At 42.4% G+C, this 25,683-nt stretch overlaps 2 protein-coding genes across 2 annotated transcripts in view; one reads left to right on the top strand and one right to left on the bottom strand.

Moving 5' to 3' along the window:
- The window catches only part of bin3 (bridging integrator 3), a 31,447-nt gene extending 21,699 nt beyond the window's left edge, over positions 1-9,748 (top strand). The window contains exons 7-9 of the mRNA XM_023285574.3: positions 4,568-4,709; positions 5,811-5,945; positions 8,201-9,748. Of these exons, the coding sequence (XP_023141342.1) occupies positions 4,568-4,709; positions 5,811-5,945; positions 8,201-8,347 (424 nt within the window). The 3' untranslated portion in view covers positions 8,348-9,748. The remainder of the gene's footprint in view (positions 1-4,567; positions 4,710-5,810; positions 5,946-8,200) is intronic.
- A 120-nt stretch (positions 9,749-9,868) lies between these two features.
- Positions 9,869-25,683, bottom strand: part of acsl2 (acyl-CoA synthetase long chain family member 2) — a 30,768-nt gene continuing 14,953 nt past the window's right edge. The window contains exons 2-20 of the mRNA XM_023285554.3: positions 20,206-20,456; positions 19,984-20,098; positions 17,848-17,912; positions 17,645-17,746; positions 16,897-16,996; positions 15,205-15,383; positions 15,049-15,081; positions 14,794-14,845; positions 14,564-14,637; positions 14,201-14,278; positions 13,983-14,117; positions 13,758-13,892; positions 12,987-13,155; positions 12,812-12,900; positions 12,607-12,723; positions 12,361-12,504; positions 12,152-12,253; positions 11,984-12,055; positions 9,869-11,877 (exon numbers count right to left, since the gene is read on the bottom strand). Of these exons, the coding sequence (XP_023141322.2) occupies positions 11,737-11,877; positions 11,984-12,055; positions 12,152-12,253; positions 12,361-12,504; positions 12,607-12,723; positions 12,812-12,900; positions 12,987-13,155; positions 13,758-13,892; positions 13,983-14,117; positions 14,201-14,278; positions 14,564-14,637; positions 14,794-14,845; positions 15,049-15,081; positions 15,205-15,383; positions 16,897-16,996; positions 17,645-17,746; positions 17,848-17,912; positions 19,984-20,098; positions 20,206-20,454 (2,151 nt within the window). The 5' untranslated portion in view covers positions 20,455-20,456 and the 3' untranslated portion in view covers positions 9,869-11,736. The remainder of the gene's footprint in view (positions 11,878-11,983; positions 12,056-12,151; positions 12,254-12,360; positions 12,505-12,606; positions 12,724-12,811; positions 12,901-12,986; positions 13,156-13,757; positions 13,893-13,982; positions 14,118-14,200; positions 14,279-14,563; positions 14,638-14,793; positions 14,846-15,048; positions 15,082-15,204; positions 15,384-16,896; positions 16,997-17,644; positions 17,747-17,847; positions 17,913-19,983; positions 20,099-20,205; positions 20,457-25,683) is intronic.

Genomic DNA, 25,683 nt, shown 5'->3' with positions numbered 1-25,683 from the left:
TGTGTGTGTGTGTGTGTGTGTGTGTGTGTTTACAAAAGACTGTTTACTTAATTTAGAGACATGCCAAATCATAGGGAAGACTTGTAAAGACACTTGAGTTCCGTTTTGTGGCTTAATCTTCCTGCTGTGGTAAATCCATAGGACACTCTGGCCAGACAAGGCCCAGTGCTCCATAACATTTTTATTATTTGACCTAGCTCTGTTTTCACACTAGCTGGGTGGAAAGTATAGCTGCAATGCAGGACCACAAGAAGGCCTGCAGTGTAGTAATACAGATTGTAAAAACGAACTGGGGAGTGAGCGGCGGTGCTGTGGTGGTAGTGTGTCTGGAAGAAAGTTTATTTGGTTCTCATTCCTAATACTCGCCCCCATTTGAGAAAGCAATGAGTGCTATTCCATTCCTTAAGCCTCACTTACACACACACTCATGCAAAGCAGAGGTACTGAAGGGAGTGGCTGGACGATCCCACCCATTCTTCCGGTGCGCTTGTTAAGGTTTTGCTTCCTCCTCCTGGCTCCTCCCAGGAGATGAAACATGTGCTTTATAGGAGAGCACGTGCTTACTGTTTCTATAGCAAATTTGTGTTGAACTTTTTCCCCCATAAAGCTGTCAGTTTGTAAAATAACCAATGTCAAGAGAATCCTCTGTCAAAACATGAATTGGTTAGGTCAGATTGTGTGTGTGTGTGTGTGTGTGTGTGTGTGTGTGTGTGTGTGTGTGTGTGCCTGCATACTAAGCCCTCTCTTCCTCGTGTGCTCTGGTGGCGGAGCAATGACAGGATGGAATGGTTCTAATTTCCTCTTCCTGGTGGGCGGCAGGCGGACGTGTGGGCAGGCTCAGAATATGGCAAAGGGCCCAGCTTCCTGGGCCCAGAGCCGTGGATTGGTTGAAGAGAAGAACTGTCTCAGGACAGTGCACACTCTGACACAAACATGCACACATACACAAACACCAGTCCACATTTTATAGAGGACGCTGTCTTACAAAGATAGGATTTTAGACCATAAAGTTAAGTATTTACATGATGCTACAACTGAGCGGAGGAAGTAAGTTCATAAATGAATTTTAATGCCAAGCTAACCCGACCTCTCTATTAACTTTTTCCCCTTCTGAAAAACACAGCACTATTAGTTATTAGTTTATCAAAGTGTCTTGTATAGAAAAGCAAAACACAAAAGCTGCTATACTTTAAAGCTTCCATTAAGATTCCATTAGTCCTTCACTAATGAGTATTTTTCATTATTGACTTGTCTCAAAATACTCTACTGGTGATCTTGTGTCATTGTAAAGACAATTAGCGAAGAGTTGAAAAGGAGAACGTTATGTTAATGGAAGACTTTCAATGGGTTGTGTGTGTGTGTATGTACATGTGTATTTGCGTATTTGTGTATTTGGTACATGATTGTGTCCATGTGTGATTGCTATTTAAAATTTTGGCATCCATCGTTAATACTTAGCGTGGTAAAATGCACAGTAAACAGACAAAAAAGCAGCCCCCCACTTCTACCCTCTGTGTCTCTTTCTGTCTCTCAGGCCCAGATGTGAGTTTCATCCACTCTACAGGGTCACTGAATGACATCACATGTTTATGAGGGGAGGGGAGTGCGTGGGCATTGAGGCATCCGTGTTATCTAGGCCTTCTAACCTAGCCCTTTCTGCTCTGTTGCTCTTTTGGGTGAGACAGAAGTCAAGCCTGTTTTGAGACCTTTGCCCCAGGTTGAGCTAGAACTGGACAAATCACCTTCACTATCTCAGTCAGAGGAAGACTGCTCCTGGAGCAGGTTCTGTGGCCTGAAGGCAGTGGGATTATTTGGAGGGGGGAATGAGTAGATTGTGTTTAATTTCGTTGCAGGTTTTTAATAACTGACATTCTTTTTTTTTTTTTGGACACAAGGTGTTTATTTTTTTTCCACCTTATCTGTTGTATTATGTATCCAGGCTGCGTGAGTTTTGATCAACAAACACAAGGCATGTCGCAGCAGATCGCTCTTTTTGCTGAAACAAAGAAGGTTCTGCTGGCATGTACGTCACATACAAGTTCCCATGGCGTGCTTCTCTTGAACCATTTGTACAGCAGGGGATAGTTATTTTACAATTACAGCAAACATACTTTAACAAAACTTGCCACTGATGATGTAGCCTTAAGTCTTCATCTGAGACCGTGACACTTATAGGTGGTAATTTTGCACATAAACATTTCACTTTCCCATACTTTTAGTGGCTTGCTGTGTGTTTTTTGCAGTAGTGAGTTATGTGATCGTGGTAGTCGAGAGGGACAGCCAGCCTCCTAGACTGAGGGTGTCTAGACCAGACTTAGGCTTGGCTGATGGTTCAGACTGGCCTGTCTGTGGATTGGCAGCTGCTCATAAACACACTTTCTGGTCCAGATGCTATTTCCATCCAGCCTGTTCACCACACCCTGACCTGTCACATGGACAGTGGTGTGCCCTTGGCCCCTGCGCAACCCTCAGCCAGCGTAAGACCTCATCCAGACAAGACTGACCGCAAATGCAGACCTTGCTGGCTGACCGGTAGTTGTCCAGCCACGGCCAGGACATCGAGGGAAATGTCCAAAGCCTGGACAGTTTCAGACAAAACTATTATTGTAAAGTATGAGTAGGCACCTTTGACAATGGCCACTGCTGCATATTTTCATGTGGATGCCTGGAACCCAGCTGAGTCATTGTGACCTCTAGACATGGACAGCCATCAGTGTAACACTGAGACATCAGTATCCAGCACGAAAAGGACAAGAATGATATAATCAACAGTTGGCTTTGTGTCGAGCTCTTTCTCCTCCTTCAGCACCGGGACAGCAGTGGCCCTGCATTTTTGGAAAATATAAAAGCAGCTAGCAGTGTTGTCCCGTTTAGAGTCTTGCAGCAGGCCATCGTGGTGTGGCATGAGGAAATTGCACCATGCCGCCAGATGAACTAACCTGGTGAGAATTCTATCAGCCTTTGTGTCGTATGAAAGCTGGTTTGTTGCCGCATTGTCATCAGCCAGTAGGACTGTGCTGGAGAGCAGTCATGCCTAGAGGGCAGTTACATAATCCCTTGGCACTTCAAGCATGTGTACACTGGAGCAGATAGTAGACTTGAGGATCGGCATCCACCCCTGCCATAAACTGGGCCAAAGTGTTATTTTATAAATAGCGGTGGAGCGTGGGCTGTGTGGCTGGGCTGTGCTGAGCTCTGTGATGTCACTCAAACGCTACAAGACCACTCCTTGCTTAACTTCCTGTCGGAAACAATCCCTGCTTGTCTAAGACAGAGCCATAGCTCAATAACTTTCCCCGCCCCCCACCCCCTCTCTCCTGGCCTCTGGTAAGGTGCACAGGACGACACAGTTGTAATCTAGGATTTCACAGTCAGTTAACAGGTTCTCGGTGGTTCCCTCATCTGCTGCACAGAGCAGGGCAAGGGTTGGCATAGAGAGGAACGTAAATCATGAAGCCCACACATTTTGTGGCTAATAACGCTATGGGCAAAGGCGCACATAATAAACTATTGTAGTAATGTGCCTACACAGTTGATAAGATGCTTTAAATGAATCATTTAAATAAAAAGCTATATCTAATTCTTCATTACGATTGTTTTTATTTCTGACTCACATGTAGCAGGCACCTGGGTGAATAATTTGGTAGACTGCACTGTCACTGTGGTTTTTTTTGTTTACATATTAGAAAGGCCAAAAATAATAATAATAATAATAATAATAATTCTCGGTTTGCAAATTTGATACCTACTGGGATTTATTTCAAAGCTTGCTGACATTGTACTTTCCTCTTACATCCCTATTTAATGTTTTTTTTGTGTGTATTCTAAGCCTTTTGAAACTAATGAAAACAGAGCTCAGCTACCTCAGTTTAAAGAAATGATGTTGGATATTTACTGCATGATAAATACTGATGCGGCGTACATTTGAAAATACTTTAATATCATAGCTTAGATACTGTCTTCTGCAATTTTTACTTTATTTTTCCTTAAATAATATGAGTTTTGATATTTACAGTATATAGTATTCCTGCTTCCCATTAAATGCAGCCACAAAACCAGTGCAACAAGTCCCAGGATGAAGCTCAGACTCCTGTTGCTAAGTTACAGATGAATGTTTTCCTATTTTTAGTGCTGAAGACTAGGATTCTTGTTGCAAGAATATATTTTCATTTGGAATATGATAATTGTCACAAAATGAATTGTTTTATGCCATTCTGAACTACAGTAATTAGATAATAGATTAGAGGAAGCTTAATGCAGAGCTGTCCTCAGGGGTTTGAGAGTACCTCTACAAGAAGATGTTTAAGAGATGAATTTTATTACATCATAATGACTCTTATTAAGATGCGATGCAATGCAGAATGCATGTCTACAAATTTCATAGAGCAGGGAAAAGCTGCTTCAGTGTTTGCAAAAGCTTAATTTCCTCTCCGAAACATGTGCGTTGTTGTTATTCTCCATATGAATATGCTGGCGAGTGTCTGTTTTGTTTTTTTTTTTTGCATGTGCACACTGCCCTGGTTGCATTAGGTATGTTTAAAGTCTTCTGTGTGCTGGATTATTTCAGGTACAGCGGTGTCTTCCCCAGCCTTAACATGGCAGTGAAACGTCGAGAACAGGCGCTGCAGGACTACAAACGGTTGCAATCAAAAGTGGAGAAATACGAGGAGAAAGAAAAAACCGGGCCCGTTATGGTCAAACTACATCAGGTACTGTCAGTTAAAAGCTTGCATTGGTGCACGTGTTCGTCCACTCGAATGCTCCCTCTTACTGCAGGGGAGCAGAGTTCACTTGCTCTTACATGTTGCATGTATTGTGAATAGAGCACAATAAGTGGAAAAAGACACAAATGCTGACTGGATATGAACAAAAATAGTTGAGCACATGCATACTGTACATGTGCGTTCCTTCACCCACGCAAGCTACCAGGCTCTCAAGTAGTGTCTTTTCAAAAAGGCACTGCTGCACATCTACAGGCACGTAATTGAGAATTGTAGACACACACATACACACACGACGAGGCCACTACAGAAGCACACACATTCACAGATAGTGCTGCAGTGTTGCCTATGCTATTGCCTCTAACACATCCTCACATGGTGAGCCACCCACACACATTGAGAAAAGCACTGTCAGGGGAACAAAGCCTTGAAGAGGCCCCCACATCCCTGCCCTTTCCCTGTCCACTTAAAGAAATGATCCTGACAAAACACTTGTGTGGCATTTCAACTGGCATGTGTAAAGAAAACTAACTAAGGTGAAGAGACCGCATACCATAATGCAGCAGATAAACAATATGTTGCAGTTTGAATATAGCAACCCCCCGCCCCCCCCTCCTCATCATAAAAATTCTCACCCTCTCACACTTATTCATTGTGCATTCCATAACTCCATGCCTACAGTAGACTACCCACTAATACATTCACACACAGATCAGTGGTGCTGGAGTCCACTCACAGCCAAGTCTGCCCACATTACCCACTCCTCCTCACTGTGGTCGTGATTACAGCCTTTTTTTTTTGCACTGCTTCTCCGTGGGAATTAGGCAAATATCTTTCTGAACAATAAGAAAAAGAACACTAATGATGGCTCAAGTAATGAATTAACTTAAACCTAACTTGTTTGTCTTTGCTGGTATTTGTTTTTCTCTTAATCTGTAACTCCTTGTGCATGTGGAAAAGTCTTTGATGTGTAGTGTCATTATCACACCGACTTCCATTGGGGAAATGAAAGGACGCTCTCTAACTTTAGAACTGACAGGGGCCATCGGTGAGCTGTTTGTTTATTTCTTTTTTTCCCATTCAACCCAGGCAAGAGAGGAGCTCCGACCAGTCAAGGAAGACTTCGAGGCCAAGAACAAGCAGCTGCTGGACGAGATGCCCAAGTTCTACCACAGCCGCATCGACTACTTCCAGCCCAGCTTTGAGGCTCTCATCCGAGCGCAGGTTTAAACCCCCCCACCACCACACACACACACACACACACACACACACACACAGCTGCATGCACACGCCCTCCAAACAGTGTGCTGTTACACCCTCTGAGTATTGGTTAAACATTGCATAAAGTGTCTGATGAAGGGCGTGTATAACCCAGGCAGTCTGTCTCCCTGCATACAGTTCTAATGTGATTAACTCCCAGTGACGGCCTACACTACTGTGTTTAGTCCAGGAAGGCCTCATCTGTCTGGCTCCACTGCAGTCCTGCAAGCAGTCCTCTAACCTGAAACTTCTCTTAAAGCCACCGGGTGTCTCAAGTTAGCGCCACCATGTCCCCTTCCCCCACCCCAGAGCTGCTTGTCCTTGTCATTTCCTCTTTGGGACAGTCACCGGCACACTACTAATGAGTAAACTAGATTATCTCCGACCTAATGACAATTATCGAGTTCTGTGATGCACTTTGAACTTAAAATTAGCAAACAGAGCAGTCAAGTATACCCAACAATGTTTCTACAAACCTGAGCTCAGGTTTTTCTTTTTTAAGAGATCTGATCATATTTTTTACCTTTTACCTGGCTTTGAATTGGGCAAGAGCTGCTCTTAGTCACACTAGCTATTGTATTCTGTCTACATTATCTTCACTCGTGTACACACATGAATGAGCGTTTTCACACTTACATACACACAGCTATATGTGGGTGGTCAGTGGACCAGTAGACCTCATCCCCAGCCTTGTTGTATGTGCTCAGTTTCATCCTCTGTTCCTTTCTCTCCCAGCCGCTCGTTGCTGCTCAGCTCTCAGCAGCAGCAGCAGCAGCAAAAAGGCACAAAGGCTGTCTTTGTTTTGAGCCTTCAGCTATGAGTTCTGTCCAGCAACTGTCAGCGGGAGACACAGCCTGACCTGTCCACCTGTACAGATGTTGATGAATTGAGACATTGTCTTCATTTAAAACAAAAAAAAAAAAAGCATTTAGAGATTATCTATTGTCGGTTGATTCTTAAACAGTGGACACACTGTTTAAGGACTTGCTGCATAGAATGCAACTTAAATTATTCATTATTTTCAGAGGTCAGAGTGTAACTTCTCTGTATAAATATTAAGCAGCTGGGACTATGGCATGTTAAAATGCCCAGACAAAAGTCATGTAAATTAAAGCTCTGTTTTACCCAAAGGCTCCTTTTTTGTACCGTAGGTGGTCAAAGCTGTGTGAGGCTGCGTTTACTCCTCGCGGTGACTCGACTAATTGTAATGGTAGTCTTTGCTGCAGATGGAACCTAGACACTGATCTGGTGTACATTATCATCACTGGTCATATGGACATTTCCGATGGCTCTTTCAACAAGCCACTTTTGGAAAAAAAATATCCGCTTTACCCCCACAAACAGCAGAAACCCAATACTTATGGCCCACTCATGTGGTTTAGGTGGCAAATATTGGTATAAACATGCAAAGACTGAGAACTGAAAAAGGCTTATACAAGGTGGTGTAGAAACTTGAGTTTTTTTCCTTTTGTCTGACAGTGTCCAGGCTGCTTATGACAGAGTTCTTCAAGCAGTTCTTAGTCTGTTGTGACCCTTTAAGTGAATAAGTATTTTTTCTCCTGCTGGTACCTTAGTTGTACTTGCTGGTTCGGCCTGCATTTGAACACACATGAAATTTCAGAGACACCAGTGATGCCCCCTAAAGAGCATGGCATCATATGCATTGCTGCATGAATAAATATTGAGATGTGTGTGGGTTTCAAGGGGTTGTATTTCCCAGTACTTTCATTCTCAGCCCACTCTTCTGGAGTCTTGTAATGTGATTAAAGTCTATTAATCATCAAAGCAACTCTCTAGGGAGCCTGACTCATGAACTAAGGGGAAGAAGCAGGGGTGGGAAGTGTCAAGAAAGCTTTCAGTGAACACTCTCTATCTCTTGTTCAGATTGGGAGAGAAAAGCAGGGTCACTACCCACTGAAGTGCTGGGTTTTGGGGCTTTGTCAGAGTTGTTTGATATCTGTGGGCTCCCTCTTCTCCTCTCAAATCACTTCTCATTAGCAGGGTTGAGACGAGCAGCTTCAGACTTGTGTAAGTAAAAGCAAGATTAGACTGTGTGAGTGGAGCGGAGTTTGGATATGAATTTGGAGTTTTTTTTTCCCCTAAGAGACATCTAAGAAAGGTCTGTGGATTGACCCTGTCCAGTTTTTGTCAGAAGACAGACAAGATTTTTTTTGTTCTGCTTTCCCAGACTGTCTTTTTTTTTCTTTCCTGCCCACCAGGTGGTCTATTTTACTGAAATGTACAAGATCTTCAGCGAGTTAACAGACCAGATCGACCAGGCAGGGCTGACTGATGAGCAGAGGGAGAGGGAGACCGAGGCCAAGCTCAGCGAGTTGCGTGCTCTGTCCATTGTCGCCGACGACTGAGGGAGGAAAGCTGAAAACCGGGAAGGGCTCTTTTCATGCTTCTCTGAATGGACTGCACTCAAGCTCCTCCGGAGTTCAAACGGACAGCAATGGCCTTAACCTGATTATCAGTTTGTTTCCTTGCGGCCTCATCACCCCCCCCATTCCTCTTGCACTACACCCTAATCTTTCATTCTCTCTATAAAGACGCTCTGCAGCTCAAAGCAGCTGAATGCCACATTAACTAAGCCATCAGCCAAGTGCAACATTATAAGCCAATATGTTGTCTTTTTTTTAGCAAAGGAATCAAATAGATCTCGTCAGAACTAATTAACAGGGTTACACTTTGTGATTTCAGAGATATCTATACGCGTTTGTTCCTAAAGTAGGAAGTTAGCAAGGAAATGTTTTTATTAGTCACATCAGCCACATCACCAGCAATCTGTGAAACGTCGTTTTTTATTACCCAACTTTGACAATACAAACCCTACAGGCTGAATGTTACGTAATTTACTGTAGGTTATCGACAAAAAAAAATGTATTTCGGCATTTTGGCCTTTTTTCTGGTTATCTTGAAGCTCTGTGCCATGCTGTGTGAGGGCTTTTTTGGGACTTGAAAGATGATAATGTGCCTGCCTTGTCCTGACTTTGGATGTAACATGAAAACTGAATTGTGTAAAGGGACACTATGTCTGTGCAGCGATGTTGAAAGGTCGACTACTCAGGCTGCAGTGATAACCAGTTGCTGTCTCCAAAAAAAAAAACAGGCTGGTGCTCCCTCTAGTGGATAATACTGATCATGACACGTGCTTTCCTTTTGTTCACGCCATCCATCCTTTGTTCTATTGTTGGTTTGAGTGTGTGTTAGCAAAGAACCTCACACATTGTTGGCTCTCTATAAAGTCCTTCCACTGTACCCTTGACACCAGGGTTGGAAACCGAAATTTATTGGCTTCTTTGATTTTGGACCAAATCATACTGTCAATGCACTCCTTTGTTTCCACCTTCTATCAGGTAGAGCCTCAGTATGATGAACACACTACATGGTAATGTACACACACTGATTGTTCCCATGTCACATTAGTGATTGTTTTAAGGTGTCATAACATCAACTCAGTTATTTATTCTTTGATCTTTTTGATATGGAAATAGTTGAAGAAAGTGCTTAGTCTGTTGCCTGTCTTTGTGTTGTGTTCTGCAATGCAGAATGAGTTACATGTAATTAACTGTATTAATGAAGGTGCTTTTCTAAACGAGACTTTAAATTGTATTAATGGTTGATTTTTTTTTTTTTTAACAACTAAGTGAACTTAGTAGCATTAGAGCGGGTTTTCATTTAGGCTTTTAAGTGTATATATCGCATGTTTTCAGCTGTCTTCTCAAGGTAAAATCAATCAAGTAAATAAACTATGAGAACAGCAACCAGTAACTTTTTTGATTTTGTTGTTGCCTTGATGAGTTTCAGCTTAAAATCCTCTATAGTCCTCCAGGTTACTGCAGGAGTTCAAGTGTATCATGAATTGAAACATGTCAATCAACGAGTCATCTGTTACTATTCTTTATTTCTGTTCTTTTGCTTCACTGGCATTAGTAGTGTCCTGTTGGCAAATCTTAATATAAGCAATATTTACAGTTCAGCTTTATTTTTCCAAATCACTGCAGGTTGAAACGCTCACTATTCCTAAAAGTTTAAGTTAAGCTGAAGTGGTTTATGAAATGCCTTGGAACCAGTTAGAAAACCATGTGACCAATGAGCTAACATGTTCTTCAAAAGCTTAAATCATCCAACAGCTGTATTATACAAGCCTACAATTAATGCAATTCAAATGAGAAACAACATCCAAAATGCTGTAAGAGTCCCTTTAAAAATCCTTACTTGGGAAAATAGCAGTGCAGTGTAAAAGTATCGATGCTTCTGAAGGAGACTTTCTAGTAACTTCTGTGTTTCTCCACTATACAACTAAACAATAATTTATGTTCCCGTAAAATTCTCCAGTGAATCACAGCGTTGAATTAGTGGAGAGGACAACAATTAAAACAGTTTGGATCGTCCTCTTAGTGTTCATGTGAAGACGTTACATATACACCGATCAGGCGTAACATTATGACCACCTGCCTAACATTGTGTTGGTCCCTTTATGCTGCTAATCTCTGACCCAGTGGGGCATGGACACAGGACCTCTGAGGACGTCCTGTTTCAGTGAATTCTGAGACCTTCCTAGATCAGGCTTTTCCTGGCACATCCCACAGATGTTCAATAAGATTTGGATCTGAGCAGTGTGGAACCCGAGTGAATATCTTAGCTCTGTCATGTTCCCCGGGCCACTCATGAGCAGTTCTTACGGTGTGTCGGGGTGCATTGTCCTGCTGAGGGTGGCAACCGGCATCAAGGACTGCTGTTGCCATGCAGAGTGGGGGGGTTGCTTGACCTGTAATGTTTAGGTGGGTGGTACATGTCAAACATCCACATGAATGTCAGGACTCAAGGTTTCCCAGCAGAACATTGCATTACAACAAGATGATCGATGTTATTCACTTCACCCTTCAGCGGTCATATTGATGTGGCTGATCGGTGTACACTGATCAGCCGCATCAAACCAATTGACCGGTGAAGTGATTGACATTGATTTTCTCATTACAATAGCACCTGTCAAGGAGTCGGATATATTAGACAGCAATTTAACAGTCACTTGTTGAAGTTTATGTGGTGGAAGGCGGAAAAAAAATGTCAATCAGAGGAATCTGAGGCTAGGTCAGCACATTTTAAGCAAGTCTTGTGGGGTGTTCCAAGTACGCAGTGGGTCCAAGTGGTCCAAGGAACGACAACCAGTAAATCAGTGACAGGGTCATTGTGGTCCGATTCCACAGAAGAGCTACGATAGCACAAACTGCTGAAACCTTAATGCAGCCTGCGATACAAGAGCTACAAAACACAGACATCACAGCTACCTGCAGAGCCATAGACTGGTCAGAGTGGCCATGATGACCCCTCTTTAAGGACAATGCAACACCACAAACATTGTTCAGGAGTTGAGGAACATGACAAGTTCAACGTGCTGACTTAATCACCAAACTGTTGAGATGTCAATCCAACAGAGCATCTGTGGTAGCGCTAAAAAATAAATCAGATTCACAGAAGCTGCCCTTTGTAACCGACAGGGCTTAAAAGATATGCTTCTAATGTCTGAGCCAGGTGCTTTCAGTGTTGCAGCTGATCAATGGATGCGTAAGAATTGGTCACTGGTGGACATGAGTTAAAATTTCTTTAAAACATAATAGCCACATTCCAAAATATATTCAGTTGTAGATTTTAGATGAGGCACTTCAGAATGTTTCATTTCATCTCCCAGGTCGGATTTTTTCTCTTATTGGACACTTTCAGGTGTTGTGTGTAAAATTACTGTGTGGAGTTAAATTGGCGTCTTGCTGTACATGCTAGATATCTGTTCCTGAAAGACTCTGCGGATGTCGGTACGTTTGCTTTTCAAGGTGGGCGTGAGAAGGCCGTTGGCGACAGTGAACGTCTCCGGATGCAAGTAAAGATCCTTTACCTGAAACGACAGAAAACAAGACACAAAGATCACAGGAAAGGTTACTATTGGCCACTTTAGAGGTTGTAAATTTGAACGGAGATTAGCGTTGGCAAAGATTGCTCACCTGCTCAAATGATTTGAGTCCTGCTTCCTTCCCCACAGCTTTCATGTCCTCTAATACTGCGTTCTTTACATCCTGAAGACAAACAACCATTTTTTTTCAGATCTACTTCAAAGTAGATAGTTTTAAACAATTATTCAAAAATGTTTCAAACTGAGGAATCTGACATACAGGATTTTGACACAGTTCCTCGTGTGACCCCACAAATCCCCGATCTTTAGCCCAGTCCACAAACACCTCGGGGTCAGGCACAACTATGCCTATGAGATAAGACTGGGAACGAGAAAGAGAAAAGAAAATCAAACATACAACACGTATGTAGGCACATATTTTGCATACAGATTTACTGAACAGGAATTAGTTTGTATAATGAACTGTACCTGTAAACTATCTCCGTGCACAAACACCTGGAGAACAGGAACACAACGCATGTAGACATTCTCTATCTTCTCCGGAGCGATGTACTCTCCCTGCGACAGCTTGAAGATGTGCTTCTTTCTGTCAATGATGCGTAGCGTCCCATTCTGATGGGCAGTCGGACAGAAAGTGAAAAAAATTAACATTTGCTCACCTAAAGTAAATGATATTTGCATCACCTCTGGGCTGTTTATTCTGTCTCATCTTACTGGAAGCCACTGGCCCACGTCCCCAGAGTGCAGCCAGCCATCGCTGTCCAAGGCCTCAGCTGTCCGTTCAGGGTCCCTCAGGTAGCCCCTGAACACACTGGGGCCACGAATACAAATCTAACAGGATAAAGCAGTAAGAACTGTCAGCAGGCTCCACGCTGTTCGGTAACATGTAAATTATGATTGCATCTTTACACCGGCTCACCTCTCCCTCTCCGTTTTTAGCATAGTAGTTCATGTCAGGGATGTCGACCAGCTTCACCATGGCGCAGGGCAAAGGAGCACCAACGTGACCTGACAAAGACACATCCACACGGCTGCTGAGGACAGGAGGACACAGGAACGAGGAAAAAAAAAAGATAAACCGGATCATTCCTCACCTGTGCTCCAGTCCCCCGGCATAGAGAAAGTGCAGCCTGCAGTGCACTCCGTCTGTCCATAACCCTCAAATATGAGGCAGCCCAGAGTGGCTCTGAGGAAGGACAGCACCGTGGTGGAGATGGGCGCTGAAGCAGTCAGGGCGAAGCGTAGATTACCTCCTAAGTTGGACTGAAACAGAAGTAACACATGCAAGTATTTGTGCAAAATAGTTCAAATACAATCATACTGTGGATACAAGTTATTTTCCATTTTAACCATTATCAACTTCGGTCACATTCTCCCATCTGTATTGATCACACCAAGCCAAAATCTTTCAGTTCTCGTTTGCCCGTGTGCATGCCTCTCCAATACACTCCCACAGGGCCAATATGCTCCGAGTGATTTTGGCATTGATTGCTGGAATAGTTGTGCTTCTCTTGTAAAGTTTGGACAGAGATTTTGTTGACTATTTGCAGGGCTGATGGTCTGAATGTACCACTGTGTTCAGTAGCACAAAACACAGACAGGGACAAAGGTAAAGTCGGGGAATAACACAAAATATGTCACTTATGACTGAAAACCAATTAGTTGTTTTGTTGGTTGTTGTTTTTTAAAGATGCTACTCATGCCTTAGTCGTTATTTGGAGAGCAAACATATGGATGAGCAGCTTACATATGATGATACAGCTCTGCAAAGCAACAGAGAGCAGTTATTAAGAAAAAGCAACAATTGAGCAACAAGGGAAAGTAGGATCCAGGCAGAAGACCAGCTGGAGCTTTCGGTAACTGACCTGGATCCTGTTGAAGACCAGTTTGTCCCACAGACTGTTGTTACGCACGACTCCGCTGCTGAGCTCCGCTTGCTTCCTCCTCACGGCGTAGTGAAGCAAAGCCCGTCGGAACGGAGAGGTCACAGAGCCCAGGATCTGTAGAGAAATCAGTGAAAATGCACAAAAACGTTGAAAACCAATAGTTAAGGCAGCGGCTTTAAATGATATAAAAATGTATTTGCTGACCTTGTCATAGATGCGGTTGAGCAGACGAGGCACGACGGGAAAAAAAGTAGGTTTGAGAGTTTTAATGTCATCCATAAGTAGAGAAATGTCCCCTTGGTAGAATCCTACTCGGGCCCCATGGCAGAACATGGAGACCTGTGATAGAAATAAGATGTCATTGATTGATTTAGTTTACACGCAGAGGGGGAAAAAACACCCCAGAGAAGACAATCAACTACCTGAATCATCCTCTCAAACATGTGGGCAAGCGGCAGGTAAGAGATCGACACATCCTCCTGTCGGATCACAAACGAACCCTTCGAGGAAGCGAGGGATAAAATGAGCAAAGCACAAGGGAGAGATTACGCTCAGGCGGCAATCAAACACGCTGCACGGCTTTATCAACAGCAGTTAGATAGCAGAGTCTTCATACAGGGGCAATTAGTTAAAGTACCTCGCAGCGACAGGGGCAATCAAACATCCAATTAATCATACCATTAGACACAGCAGGGAGAGGGACAGTTTTGAGACACACAGATGAGAAGTGATGGGAGCTGAGAGGCTGTTCTCAATTAGACAAGGAGGTGGAAGTGTAGACAGACCTCCAGGATCTTAATGACAGAGGAAGTGTTGGAGGCGATGTTGCCGTGGGTGATCATGGCTCCCTTGGGCTTCCCTGGATAAATAAACAAGACATTATTGCAGTACCCTGCACAGCAAAGGAAACTACAGCAGTGCCATAAAGAGAGGTTGTTAGTGGGCACTGAAGGACATTTCTCTAATGATGTGAGCGAAGGATAATTACGGAGAGACTTATGAGATCAGACGATACCTGTGGTTCCACTGGTGAAGCAGACCACGGCCAGATCCTGAGGCTGGGGCGGCTACAGCAGGCAGCAATAAAATATGAGAATATGACAACGCGCTTCCTCCACTCTTAATTTAAGCCCTGTTTACAAGTGAGTGTTGATATCTTACGGGACAGGACCAGCGATAAAGCTGTCATGATGGCATTTAGAGGGAGATTAGCTATTTACTTGAATCAGTTTGATGCGGTAACGTCGCAGCTGAGAGACGATAAACTCACCACAGGATCTTTGAGGTTCTGCCTGCCCAGCTCCTAGGATGTGGACAGAGAGGAGTCATGCATATCAATTTGCACGTCGTTATTGATGACTCGATTAAAGGGGATCAACAGGAATGAGTCTGCATTATGGTTATTTAGTGCTTCCGCCCTGCTCACCATGAGCTGCTCCAGTTTCAAAACGTCCACCTCGCACTTCTCGGCCCTCTCCACCAAGGCTTCGCTGAAGTCGTCAAAGAGAACCAGGCAGGAGATGTTGGGAATCATGCCTTTCTCCTTGTTCTCCAACAAAGATGCCGCCTTCTCCTCCCGGTCACAGATCACCAGGGAGATCTCGGCTAAAACGCATCGAGACACAGAAGGTTTGTGAAGGAATGTTCTCACCAGAGTGTGAAATCAGTGGTTTTCTGCACAGCCTTCTGCCCAAGGACCACCAAACATAGCCTCCCTCAGCACTAATGACGCTCGGACGGCTGCTTCTCTCATAGAAACTTAAAAAACATAATTCACACATTTTCTCAGACTCCTTGTACAATAAATCCAACAGACTTGAAATCACACGGCTGCACTGAGGGCCCAAAACACGAGAAATAAGCAAGTAGATTTACTTTTTGAAGCTCTTTTACTTTAAGTCATATTTTAATCGGTTCTATTCACATGAGTGACAAATGAAAGGAAAATCCAACATAAAGTGTCTTTGTAAGGTGCTGGCCACCACTAGCTACCTGTACAGCTGCAGTGAGCCTTAACATTGATTCTTCAAGTCTCTGCAACTCTCTCTGGAGAGGCTGAACATCATTCTTTCTACAGATATTCCCACATTTGATGTCTTGTTGGTGTGGGGGTGGAGAGCGCTGTTTAACACATTGGTCCAAAATCTGAAATAAGTGTTCAGTTAGGTTAGGATCTGGTGACGGCAAAGGTCGTGGTACATAAGTCACAGAATATTCAAACTCATACAACTGCCCCCGTGTGCACTATTGATGGAAGAGACCGCTCTCATCAGGATAGACATGTTTCATCACATAAAGGTACACTGAGAACAACTTTGTACTGATTTGCAGTGACTCTTTTCCCTCTAAAGGGAAAAGTACACCTCAACTGTGACATCAAAAGGTCACCTACAACATGACAGCTTCACCTGATCTCCTCACTGCATGGGTCGGGAGTTCAGCCTTTTCCTTTAATTCGTCACCTGTCTGTATATTGCTGTTTCTCTTTTATATCTTATCTAAATGCCTCGTCTGAGGTGAAGCACTTTAAATTGCCTTGCGGCTGAAAGGTCGAATTTTACTTTAATGTAATCTTTCCTTTGATGGTTGCCCCACGGATTAAAGATTTTACACATGAAAAGAACAAAACCTTTTTCCACTTGTTTTTTGGCTCACTTAGGGAAAAAAATCTGTATCTACAAAGCACCTCTAGGCTTGTTTCAGATGTTTAAAGTTAGTATATGCACCAAAGAGTAATTTTGTTTTAAACTGCACAGATGGCTTCATTGAAATAACTGCTCAAGGCCCACATAATAACAGAATTATTCGATCTTTCACCAATAATGCTAATTAAAGCAAGGCTTTTACCAGTAATGGAGTATTTTTATGTTCGTAACCTAGACAAAGGTCAGGATGTCTTCTTTTACTGGCATTTTCAACACTATTTTTCTTCTATATTTTCTTTTTTGGAATTGCAAAAATGCATGCAGTTTGCATGACCCTCAGTCTCCCAAACAAAGCTGAAGTCTGGCTGAGTATTGCTCATGGTAGTTCAGTGGTATTTAATTCGATTTGGGAGGTTACATTTATTTTGGCAGAGAACTATGCTTTTGTTTTGTCCACATGCAGGTTTTCTCACCAAGGTTGAGGATGTGAACCATTGCTTCCAGCCCCAGTGTGTCGTACAGAGGCACCACCGCCATGGAGTAGGTGTAGCAGGCCAGCTCTGAGATGATCCACTAGCACCAGCAGAGGGAGACAAAGCAGCACCATTAGTCTCATTTCCAGTCTTGTGTGCTGGAGTTAGATATCTAACATTGAGGTTATACATAATGAATTACTTTACCATGCATTTCCTATTTGCAAAACAAAAAAAAAGACTTTATTCCAAGCAGGAAACTCTCAGAGTGTAGATTGGTCTAATGAGAGGTTAAGAGCTCTGATGGAGCAGAAAATTATCTTTCACTTTCAGTCAGCACAGAAATGACAGAAATAGCCTCGCTAACGGATAAACAAATTTAAAAAATGAGTTTGGGAGCAGGCATGCTCCAGTTTAAGTTGCCCTGGAGACCCACATTCACCAGCAGCACTTTGCTCTCAATATAAATACAGGCAAACACATTTTCAGTACAGGCAAAACCCAATCATATTTTAATCTTCAAAATTCCTACAAAATACGATCCTGCACTCCAAGGACACACACTTTTATGGAGATGTGTGAATGATGCGCAGGGAAAATAAAATTTTGAACTGAAGGGTTGTTTAGAGGTTTAAAGATCAACAACCTTAATTAGAGAACACAACCACTTATGTCTTAAAAGTCATGGAATAAATCCTCGGGTAATTAACCACAAACATCACACCGCAGGGCAGCCGTGAGTTCATACCTCTGGCCTGTTCTGTGCAAATATCCCAACGAATTGCTGCGAATTCGGCTGGCAGCCTTTAGCCAGCAGCCCAGAGCCCAGAATATGTGCCTGCTGAGCCACCTGAAGGATTGGAGAGGCTCCGTCAGCAAACAGTGAAGATTAACTAAGTACACAAACGTGCTGTGATGACCGGGGGATCAAACAGTGCAAATATGTCAGACCTCAGTGTAGGAGATCCACTGGTAGGGCTGACCGGGCTTCCTGAAGCCAAGACACGGGCCGTTTCCTGAAGGACACAGAGCAGTTGTTAGATCAGCATATGCACTATTGAGAATAATTGTGTCTTTCTTTTTGCCTTAGAGCATGGGTGTCAAACATGCAGCCCGCGGGTCAAAATTGCCAGTATGTAATTTTAGAGTTCCCACATGATGAAAATCTATTTTTATTGTGTTTAGTGGTTGTTACAAACTGAGAATTATAAAATAAAAGCTGTAAGGATGTAAAGCGCTTTACTGCTGCCATCCTTAAATTGCCCTCACAACTAGACAACTAAAAAGCCTCCCAGCTTTACAAGTCAATAAGAATTTTACTGAACTGCAACGTTCCAACTGAAGAACCAAAAGTCGTCCGGCTCAAACTTATAATCCTGCTCCCTCACTGTCTGCTGCTTCCAAGTTGAGAGATTCAGAAGTTGCAACTGCCTCAAAAGGCATCAAGTTAATTTACTCTCTAGAGCTGCTTCTGCTAGCTCTAAATGTGTCAACCACAAGCAAAGCACAGTAAATGTTCTGGTTTTGGTTGCAAGAGTGAACACAAGAGTCTTCATGTATTCTCAGTATGTGAAGAATTAAAGATGCAGTCAGATATTTTTATTATGGATGGCAACGTCCCAACAACAGGAAAATCTTTAGTGATAGCAGCTGTTACGATTTAGTACATCTTAAACTCAGCTCCTGCTCTCTTGCTCTCATATAGTGCCTTTTAATACAGCCGACACCCCAATAAAACTGCTCACATTTACATATTTTTCTGGTTCTGGTGTCAGACAAATGAACGAGGCAGAAAAGACGACTGAAGTGTAGCCCATTAACACTTCATTTTAACAAGCAGTCCTTTCAGAGCCATTTCCCAAGCTGCTTCTCTGCACCACTAAGCTACTGATTTAATAACTGCACGTTGTTTGTCAAACTCAGCAAACAAATTAGTCAAAGACAACAGCTGTGCCGTGAATTCAGATATTTCCATGGAAGAGAGAGAAAGTTAGAAGTGGTAGAAAGTCGTAGTCTCATTCACAGCTATGTCAGCTGCCATGCAGTCATTCACAGACACAGAGACAGTTTTCTTCCTGAAGGGGGCATTCTGGGAGCACGTGATACAATAAGGGAACTTTAAAGCTTTTACTTTATTATCATCATGCATCCTCATGTATCCCTATAATCTCTCTGGTTTTACAGTAGCTTTTCTTTCCATTGCTACAGCTAGAAACACGAATGGACAACACTGTGGAATTATGTAGCTATGAGTAATTAACACCAGAGGTTACTGAAGTAATAATACAACATAAATATTAATAACTTATGATAATTAACTACAATTTACCAGGCTTAGTATACAATTGTTTAAAATCTAAATTTTAATGTGATGATATATCAATCCGTTATTTATGGTGGTTGATATGTAATTTTTGTCATTTCTTTCATGCCAACTGTAAATCAGTGCTGTAACTTTAAATCTTACAAAAATCAGCTTTTGTCAAGATCATAAAAATTGCTTTTCCTCTACTAACTACACCGCGCTTTTGTGTTGATGCCGTGGGGCTGGATTTCCTTTCATGAGATTAAAGGGCATCAATGTTTGTCTCCATCAGGAGAATATAATGGAATCCTTAAACTGGAGTTGAAGCAAAGCAACCTTTGTGGATTTAAAAGGGTTTTCACAGAAGAACATCAGACTGATTAGTCATTTTTTGTTCTCTGCTTGAAGATGATTACACAATAAAGTCAAGGAACATTTTAAAGCTAGAGTGCTGGACTTTTACATATAAAAGATCATTTGTTACACTGAAGCCTTTGGAAAACACAGTTCTGATTAAGACTATCAGTGACAGGCAAATGATTTTGTATTTTGCATTAAATCTGATTTCTGTGGCTACAACAACCAGAAGTATGGTGGAAAAACCTTGGATGTGTCCAAGAAGATGGACATTTCTTAGGTTTTTTGCAAAGTGTCTGAATCTCTTGTGGTATCTGATGGGAGCAACATACCGTGAGTTTAGTCTCACAGCCAGAAGAAGGAGACAAAAGTTCAACACTGCAGGTTTGAATTAAATTGGAATACTGTACACCCATTGCTTTTACCTGCGATCCTCAGGCCTCTCTGGAACATGTCATAGGCCGTCCTAGTGTCGTCATAGTAAAACTCCAGCAGAGAGTCATCTTGAAGAAGAGCCGACCGCCTGCAGCTGGGATCTCCCTACGACAAACACCAGCATCAATGGCAATTCATACACCCCTAAGATGATGTGCTCCTTTTACACCGGTCAGAATATTACGATGCCGACAGCAATAGTGTTCACTCACATTGACAGCTACAGACTGGGCTTGTAGATCACAGGGAGGACGCATGGGTCGAGGACGGGTCACCAGCCAGTAGGCGGTGAGGGAGGCCAGAGCTCCCAAACCCAGCAGAGAGGATGGAGACAGAGACAGGGAGGACAGGGAGAAGGAGGACAGAGGCGGAGACGGCAGGAGACTCCAGAAGTCCTCCGATTCTGATCCTTTAAAGCCAGAGCTGGAGCGAAGCGACCGTAACCACTCCTGGAAATGCATAGCTGGGAGACAGGAAGTAAAGAAAGAAAAAAAGAACAGCCAGGGAAGAGAAGAAGATTATATGGTGCATATATGGAAGTTGAACTGTGCTGCGATGTAAAAAATGCAAGAAGAACCACAACAATAAACATGTAGCAGACTAAACAAAAAAACAGAGCCTTTGTGTTATATTTTCTATTATGTTTGCATTATTTATTTGACGCTTCATCTGATATTTGATGTGTGACTTTGTTGTCTAAGTTTTGTGGGTTGTGTTAGTAATGACTAATCCCTTGATTCTTCTTTTCAATTAGTTGCTTATTCTGTTTAAAGTTGGCAATTACAAAAATGCCCAGAACCTAAATCAACATCTTCAAACTGCTTTTTTTCTTTCTCTAATATTCCAAATTCCCACGGCGATCAATTTAACAATCATAAATTAAAGAAACAAGGCACCAAATTCTCACATTTTCTTTATAAATCTCTTGATTAAAACTACAGCTAATTCATTTGCTGTCGATCAACTGACTGATTATGAATATCACTTCAACATTACTATTGTCTGTGAAAACAAAGATTTCTCTAATACCAAGAAGTGTAATAAATGGAAGGAATGTGATGAAGGAATGTGTGACTTCATTTCACTACAAGTTATTTAACTGTAAATGCATTTCTTCTGTTCTTTAGATTAAACTGGAATCCCACTTGATCAATGCTGGACGATAAACAAGGCTTGCATGATTTATAATCGCATTTCTAGAACATATTCAGAGTCACAATGGACAAGAATCAGGGACATTGTCTTTTTTCCCTTTTTTCCAGACATTCTCACTTCTTTCTATGGCTAGTTTTTATCATTTCTGTATTTGCAAGTCTTCAAGGGTCTGCTTGGGTGCAAGTGATGTCAATTTCATCATCAGAAGTTGTATTTGGGGCAAAACTGGCCCACCAGAGGGTCCAATCCGGCCCACAAAGGGTGAAAATTACAGAGAAGACATCATAAAGTCCAATCCAATCCAACTTTATTTATATCGCACTTTAAACAACTACAGATTGAAACAAAGTGCTGTAAATAAAATCAGAAATATACAATAAAAGCACTAAAAACAAATAAAGTCTGAAATACACAATAAAGGCACTAATAAAGTGAAATACTATATCGTTCAATTTGAAATACTTAAGACTAAAAGTTTTGTGCCTTTGTAGACACACTGTGATGTGTAATTTCAAACTAAACTGAGGCATAATATTGTTGAAAATGCACTTATTTTTCTGAAGAAATTTCAGATTGTTCATGATGTTTTAAAGAAGACAGTTGATTAAATGTGAACATGTTACTTTTTTGCACTGAAACAAAGACAAACATTTGGAGTTGTGGTTATTTCTTGGTTATTATGCTCTGATTTTACTAGTTTGGCCCACGTCGGATCAATTTGGCCTGTATTTGGCCCCTGAACTGAAATGACTTTGACACCCCTGCTCTAAATGGACTAGAAAATAATATAATAAGAACAAATATGCATCAGTGGTGTCCACAGCTGTCCATAAGGAAGTATACCAAGGTTCTACCTCCCTACACCTGAGCACAAGCAGTTTCTGGGCATTTTTCCACATTTATCTTCACTGTGGGCTAACAATATAAAGTCCTGCATCTCTCAACCATGACTAGAAGTAGAGAGAACACAAAAAATGCCTCCTGTGCAGTATGACACCGTGAGTCGAAAAATCACTTATTTAACTAAAATTGAAAAAGAAAACCTGGCATCAAAATGTGCAACATCACATTTTCGATTTGTTCCCATGCTTGTCTCCAGTCTGCTCCATCAGCTTAAAAGTCCCTGAATAGCTTCTCACACAGCCTTGTCATAGCAAATGGTTTGGTTTTGGAGATTTTTTATTTTTTTAAACATGCAGCATAAAGTGATTTTAATGAAATATCGCAATGTTAAGCTTAAATGTGGCTCTTACGCCTGTCAGAACAGCATGTCATAAGGAAAGTCAGAGAGTGAAACATCCACGTTCTCTTCTGTTTTTATAGCTTCTGGCTGACAGATGATGTTATTTTGGTGATCTTTAAAATACAGCATGCTTTTCAAACCCACTGGCAGGTTTGGGGGTTTCTGAGGGTCAAACATCTCTCAGTGCGCTCTGGTAGCGCAGCTTAAATACACAATGCAACAACACAAGGAAGAGAGCGTAACACAACTTCTGAAACTGTATAATCCTGCCTGCAGAGACTGGTTAAAAGGCTGAACCATGCTGGGCCACAGACTTGGCACTGCTCAGACAGAAAACAAGAGAAGAAAAGGTTTGGGCTCCATACAGGGAAGGCTGGTGGGTGGGGGGGAAGGAGCGGAGAGACACCAGGAAGTAATGATGATTGGCTTAACAGAAGCAGGCACCGAGGTTACTCTCAGTCATGTTATGCCTCTTTCATCCAACAGGGAGAGAGAGAGTCGGGGTGAGTACAGTAGCAGTAGGGGCTGGTGGTGAGATGGGGTGAGAGGGGAGGACCAGCTAAGTCCACCCCCAGTGATTCCCTGCCAGAGACCTTATTGTTCTTATCAAAAGTGAATGAATCGGGTAGAAACGGGGAGGGATGAGGCAACTTGAGAATGATCTATGGCCTCAAAACAAACTCACTCACACATCAACTACAAGACGAGACTCCTCCCTAAAACTTCACCCCCCGGAGCAAACCTCTTCATCTTCTAGCAGGAAAGGAATTCACCTCTCTGAATGGATCTCTCCTCTCCCCTCCCCGAACACCCCTCAACCTCTCACCCACTTTCTCCCCCAGTGCCCAATAGGAGAGGGAATAAGGAGTGATATCTCACCCCTCCCTCCTCTGTAACCGGCACGATGCTGCGCTGCTTCCCTTCCCTGCATGTGCAAAAGCGATGCCACACTTGTCCTCGGAGGACTTATAATCTGCTTTAAGCATCAATTTATGGGAACTAAAGCTGTTCAGTTTCCACTTTACACCTACTGGGGTGAAAAAAAGCAGCTGGTGACCCCTTGAGTCCTTTCACTAGGTAAATAAATGGGAAACAAAGGGCTTTATGAAATGTGACATCAAAAAAAATGACAGTCTGCTGTGAAGAGAGCTTCCTGTAGCCCCTTTTCTGCCTCTCTCCCCTCCCCTCCCTCCTCTCACTCCCATTCATTATGGCTATTGTCAGGGCCCAGACAAGGACTATTGTGCTCCCAGCTTTTACTCCCTGGAAGACATGAGACAAAAGAAATGGCAAACACATGAGAAAATATACTGAAGGAAAACAAATGCACCTTCAGTCTGCACCGATTCCTGCTGGGAGAGAAAAACCTCAGTGTTTTTATGAGTTTCACCTAAATTGTTACTCAGAGAGCTGCAACCAGAGCGGGGCAATCGTGACGGAGATGAGTTTCAGACAGCAAGTAGAAGATGTTTTGAAAAGCGAAAGTGGATTAAAACTGTGTTTGGTGCAAATGGTGTGAAAATGGAAATGAACCGCTATGGTGCACATACAAGATGCCATAAAACAGCAGAGTGCAGGTTCACAGGGAGACAGCAGGCTTGTAACTGATAGCCTGAGGCAGTCTGCATGTCTGTGCACATTTACTCCTGCTGACAAGCAGAGATGGAGCTGGGAGCTATTCACAGCCAGTCTACGGCAAACAGAAACTACAAACTGGTTTCAAGGAAAACTGGCACAGAAACAATAATAACTTTATTAAATAGTAACTGTCTGACACTCCTTGTCTTCTACATTTGTTTGCCACGAAGTGCAATGAACCTCACACAAAGCGAGTAACATTAACCCTCCTGTTGTTTTCATTAACGGGCACCAAAAAATATTGTTCCCTCATGTAAAAAAATCTAAAAATTCAGCAAAAAAATTCCCCAAATTCCCGAAAATTTGCAAAACCTTCAGGAAGAAAATTCCAATAATTCCTTAAAAGTTTCCCTTAAAAGTTTTATAAATAAAAAAAAATCCCCCAAATTTGGCATGAAAATTCTTGTAAATATTATCAAAAAATGAGTAAAAATCTTCCAAAGAAATCCTAAAAAAATCTAAAGTGATTACATATATATATATATATATATATATATATATATATATATATATATATATATATATATATATATATATATATATATATATATCTCAGTAAAACTTCTAATATTTTCTTTAAGAACATTCAGGAAAAAAAATCAACCAAAATCCAGTGAATTTCGCTGGATTTCGGTAGATTTTTTTCTGAATGTTCTTAAAGAAATATCATTTTTTACATTTCTTTTTTGTCCACCAAAAAATGTTCAAAAATTTCCCAAAAATGTTGAAAATGTGGAAATTTTCACTGTGAAAATGTGTTTTTTTTCCCCACATTCTCAAACTTTAAAACAGGTCAGTTTGACACACAGGACAACATGAGGGTTAATAATGAGAGACTAAAGTTACTGAAGTTCACTAATGATCTCCAGGCAACCCAGATCCGGTGAGAAGTTAGACCTTAAAGCAGCAAGAACGAACCTGTCATGTGGCAGCCACTTTGCTCACAACAGACAGACATAGAGGCTGGTGAAGGGAGTCCAAGTCATCACAGATTATAGACACTTGCAACACAACTGACAGATTGAACACTGTGCAAATGTCGAAGGCCATGAATTCACCAGGTTCTGCGTGTCAGAGCAGAAAGTGTGAGGAACACCAACTCCTGGGTCAACCCCCACAAAGCAGCAGGAACAGGCACAGTCCTGGGTTATACCTTCAGGGCCTGAGCTGCACAGCTGGAAACCGTCTCCACAGACATCATTAATATTTCATTCACACTTGCATAATTGACTCGAGCCCCAGCTTCCAAACGGTCTCCCCACGACGCCTGATTATGAACCTCGACACCATCCTCCGCACTGTCCTGGATGTAGCAGACCACAGTGAGTCCAAATCTAATGCCAGACCACCACACCGAGCACCATCCCTCTCCACAGCTGTGTGCTTCATGCTGCACTACATCATCCAGCTTCACCCGCTTCATTAGTTTTCCCGATGACACACCTCCTGAGCAACAACAACGAAACAGCTCTCAGAGAAGCAGTGGACCTTGATGGAAGCACAGAAGCAGGAAGACCAACAACCTTTCCCGGGACGCAGAGAAAACAAAGGAGGTTGTCATTGACTTCATAAAGACATGTGCATGCACAGCTGACCATGAGTGTCACCTCTGAGGTGAGGGTCAGCAGCAGGTTACTGGAAGGGCAGATCATAA

This window comes from Amphiprion ocellaris, chromosome 6, assembly GCF_022539595.1.
Source record: "Amphiprion ocellaris isolate individual 3 ecotype Okinawa chromosome 6, ASM2253959v1, whole genome shotgun sequence".
Classification (NCBI taxonomy): domain Eukaryota; kingdom Metazoa; phylum Chordata; class Actinopteri; family Pomacentridae; genus Amphiprion; species Amphiprion ocellaris.
The sequence above is the reverse complement of the archived record's forward strand: the minus strand, read 5'-3'. Positions and strand labels throughout refer to the sequence as shown.